Consider the following 13,152-nt stretch of genomic DNA (forward strand, 5'->3'; position numbering starts at 1 on the left):
TGAGCGTGGTGCTGACAACACCAAGTCAAGGGTTAAGATCCCCTTACCGGTCATCTTTTAAAAAAAAAATAAATTGTATATACTAAAAAAAAAAAAAACAAAAACATTTCCCACTGTGACTGTTAAGAGGGTGGGAAATCCTACTATGGTAATTGAAAGGCGGAACCTTGAAGAGGTGATTAGATTGTAGGACAAGGCAGTAGTGAATGGATTAAAAATGGTGGTCAGGGGCGTGGTCCTGAGGGCTTTAAAAGAAAATAGTCTGTTTCTCTCTGCTCTGTCTGCTCCACCATTTCACAATGTCATACCCTGCGTCACTGAAGTCAACAACAAGACCCTCACCAGATGTGTTCCCTGAACTTTGGCCTTCCAAGCCTCTGAAACTGTAAGCAATAAATTTTGCTTTCTTATAAATCACCTAGTTCCATGTATTTTGTTGCTTATAAGCAACAGAAACGAACTAATAAAACCAGTGGGAAAAAAAAAGTTTTGATTAAATTAGAGAACTGGGTGGGGCTATGAGGGACTGACTGAAATACTTGAATGAGGTGAGGCTAAAAGGAGTATATATTCGTGAATGGACGAGGCTAAGAGGGACATTGGTTTGAACCCACAATGGAGTAGGACTAAGAGGGGATTTGGCTTTGTCCAGTGTGATTGTAATTAATATTGATAAAAAAATATACACCAACACTACTACCAGATAGCGTGGCTGGGCCCGACGCAGGTGATTTGGAAGCTTTATTCCTAATTCCTGTGAAAATTGTCAGACTCAAAATGGAGTCATTTGGGGGCTGGCAGATTAGCTCAGTTGGTTAGAGTGGGTTATAAGACCAAGGTCAAGGGTTCAGTTCCTCCATACTGGCCAGCTGCCAAAAAACAAGAACAAAAAAACCACCCCAAAACTATGATAAATAGAGCCGGGGAAAGGCCACGAAGGGAGGGTTCTCGTGCATGTATGCCTGATAACAACAACTAACCCAAAGGACTCTGCATAGCCACAACTTTGCACAGAAGCCATCGCAACCTTAATTAAAAATACTTCTGCAAGGACATCTGCCCAGCAACTAACTGCCTGTACGACCTTGGACGGGTGTCACCCCTGGTATTGATCCTTGTAGCCACGGATAATTATCACAAAACAATTATGTAATCCTCCATCATTTTTCCTTTAAAACCCTTTGTCTTCATTTGCCTCCCTAAATATGCACATAGTTTACTAATGCACACATATTCCTATTGCAATGCCCTATTCCTGAAAAAACATTTTCTTTTAGAGAGCCTCTCTCTGTTATTTAGGTTGACATTCCCTTGGCAGTCTTATCAGGCATATCTCATCACCTCCACTTCCCTGAGGGGTATGTTGAGGCTCCAGTGGCTGGGGCTCCATCCTCATGTCTACATCCATCTGGAACCCCAACAGCCTTGGTGACATGAGTACCACTCCGTTGGCCCCAGTAGTTGCCTCTGCCCCAGAATTGTGACCCTGCTCATGTTGGCTCTCTCAGTGAAGCCACATCTAGCATCCCAGGGGCCCCTCCCCTGTAATTCTCGTATAACTTCGTATAATGTATGCTATACGAAGTTATTACGTATTGAAATTCTAAATTTTTCAGTGACAGAGACCATGCCTCATTTCTGGTTAATTCAGGTTTGTCATCAAGCTGACATGGATTCAAGTCCCAGTATTTTCACTTACAAGCTGATCCACCCTGAACAATTTATTTACTCTAAGCCTTAATTTCCTGATCTATAAAATGGGATTAATAGTAATACCCAGCTCATTAAGATATTATAAGGATTAAAAGTGATTGTTCGTGTAAAGCACTAATCATACTAGGCATGTAGTAAGAGTCAATGACTTTTAACAATTATTACTTTTATCATTAATTGCATGGTTATCTGTTTCTCCAGTACTGTAATACTTTATTCCTTCTTCTAACAACCCTCCTCCTTATAGTGGTGCTGTAATAGAACAGAGTGATTGATCTGAATATTAGGGGGCTGAAATTAGCCCTGGCATCTTTGACCTTACCAGTGTGACTCCAGATGTCAAATTTCATTCCCATAAGTGGTGATTTACAATAAATGACACATTTATGAATTGCCCTCAAGAAAGCAATTCCTTCTGATGGGAGGCAAATGATGCTCCTATTGAAATACAAAATGACTCTGCTAAGATTAATGCTCTTTCCAGAAATGCCAAAGTAATTAATAACAATTAACAATTTAATATAAAATGATGCCAACTGCTTGGAAATAATAGATAAATGTGCATAGGTGTCTGGTTTGCTGTCCTTTAGAAAGGTAATTCCATTAGGAGCCACATCTATTTATAAAAATGTCTTTATTGGCTCCAGCGCCCGGCAGCTCCTGGCGCGGCTGGACGCGCGCCCCCTAGCGGCCCGAGCTGCAGCCGACGTGGCGGCGCTGGTACGCAGGACCGGCGCCACATTGCGCCTGCGCCCCAGGGAGGGTGCGTGCGGGGCCGGGCCTCCCCGGGAGGCGGGGTCGGAGAGGAGCTGGGTTCTGAGATGGCAGGCCCCTTTTTTCTCAATTAAAAAAAAATTTTTTCTTTGGGCCGGGCCCGTGGCTCACTCGGGAGAATGCGGTGCTGATAACACCAAGGCCTCGGGTTCGTATCCCATATAGGCATGGCCGGTTTGCTCACTGGGAGAGCGTAGTGAAGACAACACCAAGTCAAGGGTTAAGATCCCCTTACTGGTCATTAAAAAAAAAAATTTCTTTAGTTTTATTCTTTATCAATGAGAATCTAAGCTTCAGACTAAATAAGAGTATAGTGTAGGTGTGAATGCGGATAAAATGTAATGCCACATAATTTAGTGTAGTTTTTCTATATACATTTTATTCATTTCAGCATATTATAATTTCGACTTGATTTGTACCTGAATTACTCATTTTTGTTTATCCCTATGAAGTACCCATCTGATTGAGAATTAAGTATTTTATGTTCCAAGTTCTATTTATTGCACAATATTTCATTTGAATGTTCATGTATTGTACACGTGTATGCTTGGATTTTTTTAAAAATAAAAGAATTCTGTCAATGTAAAGAAAAAAAAATGCCCGCTTTCTTCCATCATTAGCAACTGTGCACATCATCTTTAGTACTTACTATTTGAGACGTTGGCCAGCTCAGCCTCTCTGGGCCAGAGTTCCCTCATCAGTAAAATGTATTTAAAAATAGTTCCCCATTCGTAGGGTCCTTTGGAGGACTAAATGAGTGCTTAGATTGGTGAGAGGACCTACCATATATGTGCTTACTGTTTTTACTTTTGGTCTTTACCAATCATTATTCATTTATTTGCATTGCTTTGATTATTAGCATGGTTGAGAGTCTTTACCTGTGCTTAGTGGCTATTCGTATTTTCTATATTGTGAATCACCTGATTATGTCCGTTGCCTGTTTTTCAGTCAGGATTGCTTGTGTTTTATAGTTATTGAACTGCAGAAGCTCTTTGCATTTTGAGGATATTGACCCTGTATTTTTCTTTCTTTTTCAAAAGATGACCAGTAAGGGGATCTTAACGCTTGACTTGGTGTTGTCAGCACCACGCTCTCCCAACTGAGCTAACCGGCCATCCCTGTATAGGGATCCAAACCCGTGGCCTTGGTGTTACCAGCACCGCACTCTCTCAAGTGAGCCACGTGCCGGCCCTATACTGTAAAGGGTGCTAACACTAATAAAGCGCATGTATTTCACAGGGCCTTAACCTTTAGCTTAGTAGGGCCACAGCCCTTAGCTGTTAGAAGGACCACAGTCCTTAGATCAGGCTGTAAGTTAGTAGGATCTTTATCTTAGTAAGATCACAGTCCTTAGCTGTTAGAAAAGCCAAAGCCCTTTAGTTTAGGCTGTAGCACAGTGGGGCCATAGTCCCTAGTTTTAGCAAGGCCAGAGCCTTGTAGTTTGAGGAAGAACCTAACCTTTTAGTAATGCACATAGAAATGCTAAGTTTGGGAAAAAACAGAAAACTTTTACAGGACTAAAAAGTCTCTGGTGTGGGTATGAGAATTGCAACACAGCATAAGAGCTTGCTCTAAGGGCAGACACCCTTGGTGCAGCTAAACCTAATTATGAGAAAATATGTGTACTGAAAGCTTCAAGGCTACTCTGCCAATTAGCTGCTGGTTCCACATTTCACCTTCAACTGCTTCTCTAAGTTTCCTAGGGAACTAAGGGTTGCCATAACAATTACCTCATTGGTTCTTTTGTATGTCACATAGCTTAGTTTTATGACTCCTTTGATGGTAAATTGCTTAAACTATTTTTAAGTTGCACCTGCGTTAATGAAAATTGTTATGTAGTCAGTTTGTTTATGTTTTCACTATGACTGATTAACCACCTGTGTTCTTTTCTGTAACTTTGCCTGCACTCTAAAAAACCGAGAAAAGCCCTGATTGGGGGTCATTTCCTAGGAATTCCTTCTCTCTTGAAGAAGTCGTCTCCTGGGATTTAATCCCGTCGGGCCTCTCACTGCTCTGGAAAAATGGGCTTTGAGTAATCCTTTGCGTCTCTGTCTCAGTCACCCCGAGGGAGAGGTGACACTAAACCCTGTATTTTTCATACATGTTACTTTTTTTTTTTTTTTTTGGCAGCTGGTTGGTAAGGGGATCCAAGCCTTTGATCTTGGTATTATAACACTGAACTCTAACCAGCTGAGCTAACCAGCCAGCCCTTATGTTACTTTTTTATTTTTTATTTTATTTTATTTTTATTTTTTTTTAAAAGATGACCGGTAAGGGGATCTTAACCCTTGGCTTGGTGTTGTCAACACCACACTCAGCCAGTGAGCTAACCGGCCATCCCTATATGGGATCCGAACCCGTGGCCTTGGTGTTATCAGCACCGCACTCTACCGAGTGAGCCACGGGCCGGCCCTTATGTTACTTTTTTAAAAACACAAATTTGGTCAGGCGGGCCCGTGGCTCACTTGGGAGAGTATGGTGCTGATAACACCAAGGCCACAGGTTCAGATCCCTATATAGGGATGGTCAGTCAGCTCTCATGGGAGAGCGTGGTGCTGACAACACCAAGTCAAGGGTTAAGATCCCTTTACTGGTCATCCTTAAAACACACACACACACACACACACACACATACACACACACACACATTTTGTCATGTCACATAACCTCTCATGACTCCCTCATTAACCCAGCAAAAAGTCCTAAGCCTCGAATTCCCTGCCATCCATGACCTAGCCCCTGCACATCACTCCAGCTTCACTTTCTGCCAACTTTCAGAATGCTTTTTCAGTCTTCAGCCCCTCTTGGAAGTATTACTGGGTACAATTAATTCCCTTTTTGTTTTCTCTCTCTTTTTTTTTTTTTTTTAAAAAGATGACCGGTAAGGGGATCTTAACCCTTGACTTGGTGTTGTCAGCACCACGCTCACCCAGTGAGCGAACTGGCCATCCCTATATGGGATCCGAACCCGTGGCCTTGGTGTTATCAGCACCGCACTCTCCCGAGTGAGCCACGGGCCAGCCCCCTTTTTGTTTTCTCAACCACCCCTCCCCACAGCCTTCTGTATATCTGCAGTCTTAACCACACGCATAATCCCTGATCTTCCCAACATCTTATATGAGTCCCTTGGGGGCAGGGCCTATAATAGAGTAGGTACTCATTAATGTTTATGGAATTCACAAAAGAATAAATGATTGATTTTGCAAAACTTGGATATAGGCTTCCTTAACTATGGCAAGCAAACACTTTCTAAATGTTATGCCTTCTCTGGCTGGTTGGCTCAGTTGGTAGAGCTTGGTGCTGATAACACCAAGATCAAAGATTCAGATCCCTGTACCAGCCAGCCACCAAAAACAAAAACAAAAAACAAACAAAAAAAATAAATGTTACTCCAGATTTTCTATTCAGGATAAAGAAAAGAGAGAAAAAAAATGTCTTTTCTCCCATTATATTTTACCACAAAGTTTTGGATCAAGACCAGGGTCGGCTGTCAATGATCTCCATCGTACATGTCAGGACTGAGTCAGTACCAGGTATGAACCACTGAGAAGGCAAAACTCTCTCATGAACCTCTGACCTAAACCTATGTAAGCCTGTATTGTGCACACCACCTCAGGTGGCTGCCTCAGGAATTGGGTATGACTTCGGCCATGGACAGTTTGCCTCACAGGCAGTGGAGCCAGTGGAGAAACCTGGCAGACACCACCTTAACCAAGTGATCCATGTTCACATCATTAGCAATAAGACATGTAAACAACATGAACCCCCGATGTCATGTGATTAGAAGGGCACATCATCTCTGTGACATTCTTGCCAAAAATTCATAACCTCAGTCTAATCATGACAAGTCATCAGACAAATCTATATTGAGGGATGTTCTACAAAATAACTGAACTATAATTTTCAAAAGTGTTAAAGGTCATGAAAGACTAAGAAAGACTGAGGAACTGTTACAGACTAGAGGAGACAAAAGACGCATCACAATTATATTGCATTGTCCTAGATTGGATCCTGGGACAGAAAATGGTCTATAGTTTAGTTAATAGTATTGCAACAGTGTTTATGTCCTGATTTTGATGATTACAGTATTGTTATACAAAACGTTTAAGGGAATCTGAATAAAAGATACATGTATAGGAACTCTCTGTCCTACTTTTCAACATTTAGGTCTAAAATTATTTACAAATAAAATTAAAGAATATTATTGTATATTGAAAACCACAGTAACTTTGCCCTTGAGATTCCAGAGCCCATCCCAGAATGCCCAGGGCTTCTAGGCCTGGAAACATGGCCATAAAATTGATTGAATAATAGGCCGCCAGTTTTCAAACTACCATACTATTCTGAGCTACCATACTATTCTACTTTCCAAAACATTGTTACTATGTCTCCATTTTATTTAATTATATTTTCAGCTTCTCATTTAAAGGCTCTAGCATATTCCTCCATCCAAGAGATGTGTTTTAATTCATTTACCCCATCCCCTTCTGTTGATCATTTAAGTGGTCTTCACGCTTTGCCACAATAAATAATACAATGATGAATCTCATAAAAATCGTTTTGCACATCTTCAATGATTTCCTTGGGATGAATTTGTAGCAGAACTGTAGTGTTCTTTCTTGTGACTATTTGTTTAAGTGTCTGTCTTCTACTCTACAAACTCTTAAAGTCCTACACAAGTGGGATCTGTCTCGTCAATCTTTGAAGCCTTAGGACCTGGCTCTCATGATATGTTTGTTTCGTTTTGTTTCTAAATTACATATTGTAGAAATACAATATGTTTAATGTCGTTATACTTCTTAAATATCTGTTTAAATGTCACCGTTTCCCACTGGATTGCGAGCCCCTACAGAGGAAGAGGTCTATTTTATTAATATTTGAATTCAGTGCTTTGTCGAATATTAAAATCTGGCATCAGTAGGCAGCATTTCGTGTCTATTATTTATCATTATACACAACTGGCACTCACTGATTTTTTTTTTTTTTCTTAATGACTCATTTTATCTACACTTCCCACATCGGTAAGGCACAGTAAGGTGCACACAGTAGGCGATCAATAAATACTTGTCAAACGCCTACACGAAGGAATGAACTGCAAGAATGAATGCACCTTCCATCACGCCTACCACCCTGAAGAATTACATTTCCCTTTATGTTTAGTGGGACGCGCTCCTATGAAGTTTAAAAGAGCGACTTCCTACGGTCCCTAGTCCGCTTCCGCCCCCCTAATGCCACAGTGCTTTATGGGAAAGGTAGTTCTTGCGCTCGTCTGCCCGCCCCTAGCGAACTGAGCCCAAACTAAACTTCCCAGCAAGCAGCGCGCCAGCCTGGGAAGAGGTGCAAGATGGCGGAGAAGGGAGACAGTGTTTTGGAACCATCGGCAGCTTCCACTGCTCCAATTTCATTCGGCTTCCTGCGTACGTCTGCCCGGAGGCGGCTGGCGGACCAGGGAGACTGCGCGGAGCTGGCCTTGGAGGAGAAGAATTTCTTGAAGACCGTGGAAGGGAGGGAGCTGCAGAGGTGAAGCGCCAGGTCTTGCATCCCTTGGAAATCGGTGCAGTGAGCGCAAGCGGGAGGGCGGAATCTGAGTTGTCTTGGCGACTGTGGCCTGGAAAGCCTGAAACAGCCTGAGGAAATTCGTGGAGGCGAGAAGTCGAGAGTTTGTAGGAGAGACGGGGAAATTAGGCCTGATGGCCGTGGAGATTGAGAAGAGAGGACCTGAGAGGCAGTGTCTTTAGGACTTGGTGGGAAATGGGGCGGAGCGGCAGATTCAAGTTGAGGGAGGCCATCATCAACTTTATTAAGAAAGGAAAGTCTGAAGGGCCTAGGGGAGGGACTTTCAGAAGAGAATCAACCCTCCGAGAGGCGGCTATTCTGGAGCCTGGAGCTGAGGAGAGTCTGAGCTGAAGGTGATGATTTGTAGGTCACTGTGAAAGCGGGTCTTGGAATGGACAGAGGGTCCAGGAATGATTCCTCAAAGACAGTAATATTTAAGACTTGTGGGGAATCGGGGAGAGTATCCAAAGGATGCACCATCAGATACATAACAGGAGAGCCAGACAGGAGAACTGAGGGCATGGTCATGGGGCCGGGGATGAGTTTGGCTCTTGTGTTTTCTCTGAATGAAGGAGTGTGGCTCAGAATGCACTGACCCTGCCACTCTCCCAGCCTCACCCCTCTGTGTCCACATCAGTGTGAAGCCCTCAGGAGCCCCCAAGGAACTTGTCATCCCTTTGATCAAGAATGGTCATCACAGGCAGCCACAGGCCCAGTCCCTTGGGCCATCCATGGATACTGAAGTCTTGGTAGATGGGGTGCTGTCCCAGGCTGTGAAGGAGCTCCTTGAGGGTGAGTGATCCCCCTTCACCATGCCCCAGTGAAAGAAGAAGGGGAAGAAGGGGGAAGGATGGGGTAGGACCTCATTGCTCCCTCCCATTCTTCCTTAGAATCCAAGAAGTCTCAGGAGGAGAGAGAGAATGCAGGTGTCGACCCCACGCTTGCTATCCCCATGATCCAGAAAGGATGCATCCCCAACACGGAAGGGGCAGACAGCGAACCCCAGGCTGAGACAGTGAGCTGGTCCCTTGCCCCCTTTCTTCCCCAGTCTCTTTGCCCTGTCTGCCAGGCTTGCCTCCTTGCAGACAGCAGGGAAAGTCTGTGTGTGCGGGGGGCCTGCTGCCTATCCCTTCCTCTTTTCATCCCTTTTGGAAACATTAACAAATGAATCCAGATACTGGGATGTGAAAAAAGTATTTGGATCTGGAATTAGCTGAATGAATGAATGAAGAGCAAAGGAAGGGCCAGCCCAGTGGCGCACTGCTACAGTGCGCCGTGGCGCTCCCGCCGAGGGTTCGGATCCCACATACAGACCGGTTCCCACTCACTGGCTGAGCGAGGTGCAGGGAGCAACACCGAGGGTTGCGATCCCGTTGCCGGTCCCGGGCCGGTATGGGCGCGACACTGAGGGTTGCGATCCGTTGCCGGTCATGAAAAAAAGACAAAAAGGGAAAAAAAAAAAAAAAGCAGGAAATGTAAAGGCACTGATGGTAGACACTGCCTGGAGTGAGGAGCACCGAGGAGTCCATTGTGGCTGGAGTGGAATGACTGAGGGGGAGGGGCAGGAGATGAAGTCAGAAAGGAGGTAGAGGGGGCTAGACCAGGCAGGGCCTTGTGAGCCATGGTGAGAACTGTGGCTTTTTCTGTGAGTGAGATAAGAGCCTTGGGCAGTCTCTGAGCAGAGAAGTGACTTATGATTTGACAGGATCCCTCTGGCTGCTGTGAGCAGAACAGATTAGTAAGCAAAGGTGGAAGCAAGGTGACCGGTGGTCCAGACTAGAGGTGATGGGGACTCAGACCAGAGTGGTGGGAGTGAGGCCTGGAAGGATAGGGAGGGTTTAGTGAGAGAGGGAAGAGCAGGGTGAGTACTCCTAATGGCAGCAATAGCCCAAGCAGTATCACTATGACAGGAAAAGAGTGTGGTGTGTGTATGTCAGTGAGGCAACTTGTGATGTGTCTGGAACAAATATAAAAGATTGAAGGAGTGATGATTGGAGATGACAACAGGAGAGGTGAGAGGTGTATCCACAGGAATAACCAAGTCTGTTTTGTACTCACAGACCCAACTTTGCACCTCTTCATTCATAAATTTTTTGTAGTGTTTCTTTGGGGCCTAGTTCTACAGCTCCACACCACCCTCTCCTACTGAACTGTTCTTGTCAGCCTTCAGATGTACTCTGGTTTCTTTCATCTTAAAAAATAAAATAAAATAAAAAAGACTCTTACTCTTCATCCTGTTCCAGCTTTAACCTCATTCCTCTAATTTTCCCTCCTCCTGGCCTCTTGCAGCCTTGCAGCCTTCCATATCTCAGTTGATTCCATCCATACTTCCTTTCACTCAGCTTAAAAATCTCGGAGTCATCCTTGACTCCCCTCTTTATTTCATGCCCCATATACAATCTGTCAGCACAATCCTATTATCTCCCTTTTCAAAATACATACACATAGAAAAAATAAAAGATAACCAAAAAAAAAAAAAAGAAAGAGAGAGAGAGAGAAAAAAAAAAATCCAAATACATCCAGAATCTGACGACTTCTCACTATCACTGCTACCACCACAAGGGACTGCCACCAGCACGTCTCATTTGGATTATTGGAGTAACTTCCTCACCAGTTCCTCTTGTGGCTCCCACCTGACCCAAGGGCCTCTGGCTCCTGCCCAGCTCTCCTGATTAATCTCTTACCCATCCTTCTCTGCCTCCACATCTCTGTTTCAGTCGTGTTGACTTTCCCAGTACTCTTCACGCATACCAAGATTTGTCTTGCTTTAGGGCCTTTGCTCTTACTGTTTTCTCTGCTGGGAACACTCTTCATTCTCATATCCTCATGGCTCCCTGTGGCATCTCCAGGTCTCTGCTTAAGTGCCTACTCAGTGGCACTCCCTCTCCATCCCTCTGCATCCCTGTAATCTGCTTTATTTTTCTTCATATAATTTATCACCACCTGACATATCATGTTTTCTGTATTTTATTTATTGTGTGTCCCCACAACTAGAATGTAAGCCCCACAAAGGCAGGGTATTTTTTCGGTTTCGTTCACTGCTTTATCCCCAGCACCTAGAACAGTACTTTCCACAGAATAGGTGCTTTACAGATATTTGTGGAAGGACTGAACATAGAGGAGTAAAGTGAGGGATGGCAAGAGGAAATCAAAATTCCCCCTTGAGCCGACTGGAAAAGAAGCATAGAGGCTCACACAGTGGGTGTTAGCAGGTGCACTTCAAACAGGGCCCAGCAGAAGCAAAGCCTGACCTTCCCTCCTCTGCCTGAACCTGTAGGTGCCAGAGGAGGCTGATTATGAGGCAGTCCCTGTGGAAGCCTACGGGCTGGCCATGCTGCGGGGCATGGGCTGGAAACCTGGCAAGGGCATCGGCCACACCTTCAATCAGTGAGTTCTGGGATGGGGTGAGGGGACAGACAGATGGGGATGTGAACAAGATCCCTGTGGTTAATCACCGAGAACCATCCAGGCAAGGAGGGAGGATACGTTATTATAGTAACTAATTCAGTAGCCCCTTCCACTGCTGTTCCAAATTCCTGTTTGCCTTGTAAAACTCCATAATAGGATCTGGTTTATGTAAAATTTGCCTCTCTGGGCATCAGTTTCTTCATCTGAAAAATGGGTAACAGTACTGATTTCACAGATCTGTTGTGCAAGTTAAATGAAATTATACACATAAAGTATGTACAGTAGGCCTTGGCCCTAAGTAAACGTAGATTAAACATTTGCTGTTATCACACAGACTTACAACCCCTTCTTCATAATTGCAAACTCCAAAGACTTCTGAAGACTAAATATTTTTTTCGTACACCATTTGGCCACCAAACATGACCTGAATTGGCGTTGGGCATTTTATAGTCTGTTTTTCCTGCTTGGTGTGAATATTCCTATGATTTCCCCTGTAGAAATATTAGTGTATTTGGTTACAGGGATCTGCCTCAGATCCCACCGTAGACACTACATAATAGATGGTATATGCAGCATGTTATTAGGTAGAACCAAAAGAAATTGCCGTTTTTGTAGGTCAAAAACAGTCCTAGTATGAGATTGGAAAGGGTATTCATGAAGATATTTTTGGGGGCTGGCTGGTTAGCTCAGTTGGTTAGAACACTGTGTTGATAACACGAAGGTTAAAGGTTCAGATCCCCGTACCAGCCAGCCACCAAAAAAGAAGAAAAGAAGATATTGCTGGAGTGGGAAGGGAGGGGAATGAGGCATTAGAGACTGTTACATACCCTACCCGATGATGACCAGTGAACCTATATTCGCCCCTGCAGAGTAGTGAAGCCCTGCATCAACTCACTGAGGCCCAAGGGGTTAGGGCTGGGTGCCAACCTGACCGAGGCCCAGAACTTGGCCCCCACCAGCCCGCACCGCCTGCTAAGTCCAGGTGAAGAGCAAGAGAAGGATAAGGAAGACCAGCCTCAAGGGCTAGTGCCTGGACGAGCTGTGGTGGTCCTTTCTGGCCCTCATCGAGGCCTCTATGGGAAAGTAAGGAACCAAGATATCCTGGGAGCCCCAGACAGGCAGAAGGGAAGGTTAATTTGAGGGTCAGAGGGAGGAAGAATTGGGTCTGGGGTAGAAAGACTGGGACTGCTAGTCTTTCAGGCCTGCCCAGCCCACTGCCTCACTAGGTAACCCAGGACTACTTACTGGGCCTTTCTGAGCCTCAGTTCCCAACTAAAAGGGAGAGAATGCCATATAGCACAGTCCCTGGGGTTAAATGCTTAAAGGATGTCTGAGCCCCACAGGCTGCTGAGGGAGGCACAGACACCAGGCCTGGTCCCAGCCCTCAGAGGTCACATTCTGGTGGGAGTGCCACAAGGGTCAGGCCTTTTGGAAGTAAGGAGTGGACAGCTTTGTCATAGAGATGTGGGTGGAGTCCCCTCAACCTCTGCTAACTTCTTGCTCCCAACACTTTAGGTCGAAGGCCTGGATCCTGACAATGTTCGGGTCATGGTTCGTCTGGCAGTGGGGGGCCGTATGGTGACTGTCAGTGAGTACTGCCTGCGGCCTGTTACTCAGAAGGAGTTTGACAAGAACTCTTTGGATCTCAGTGAGTAAGCCCCTTACATAGCTCGGGGGGGGGGGGGGGGGGGGGGGGGGGGG

General features: G+C 44.8%; 1 protein-coding gene across 1 annotated transcript in view; it reads left to right on the forward strand.

The window, feature by feature from the left end:
* Positions 1-7,831: 7,831 nt before the first annotated feature.
* The window catches only part of GPKOW (G patch domain and KOW motifs), a 7,830-nt gene continuing 2,509 nt past the window's right edge, over positions 7,832-13,152 (forward strand). Inside the window, exons 1-6 of the mRNA XM_008587142.1 lie at positions 7,832-8,007; positions 8,681-8,835; positions 8,934-9,058; positions 11,321-11,430; positions 12,321-12,534; positions 12,967-13,099. Of these exons, the coding sequence (XP_008585364.1) occupies positions 7,832-8,007; positions 8,681-8,835; positions 8,934-9,058; positions 11,321-11,430; positions 12,321-12,534; positions 12,967-13,099 (913 nt within the window). The remainder of the gene's footprint in view (positions 8,008-8,680; positions 8,836-8,933; positions 9,059-11,320; positions 11,431-12,320; positions 12,535-12,966; positions 13,100-13,152) is intronic.

This window comes from Galeopterus variegatus, unplaced genomic scaffold (genome assembly GCF_000696425.1).
Source record: "Galeopterus variegatus unplaced genomic scaffold, G_variegatus-3.0.2 Scaffold4257, whole genome shotgun sequence".
In the NCBI taxonomy this organism is placed as follows: domain Eukaryota; kingdom Metazoa; phylum Chordata; class Mammalia; order Dermoptera; family Cynocephalidae; genus Galeopterus; species Galeopterus variegatus.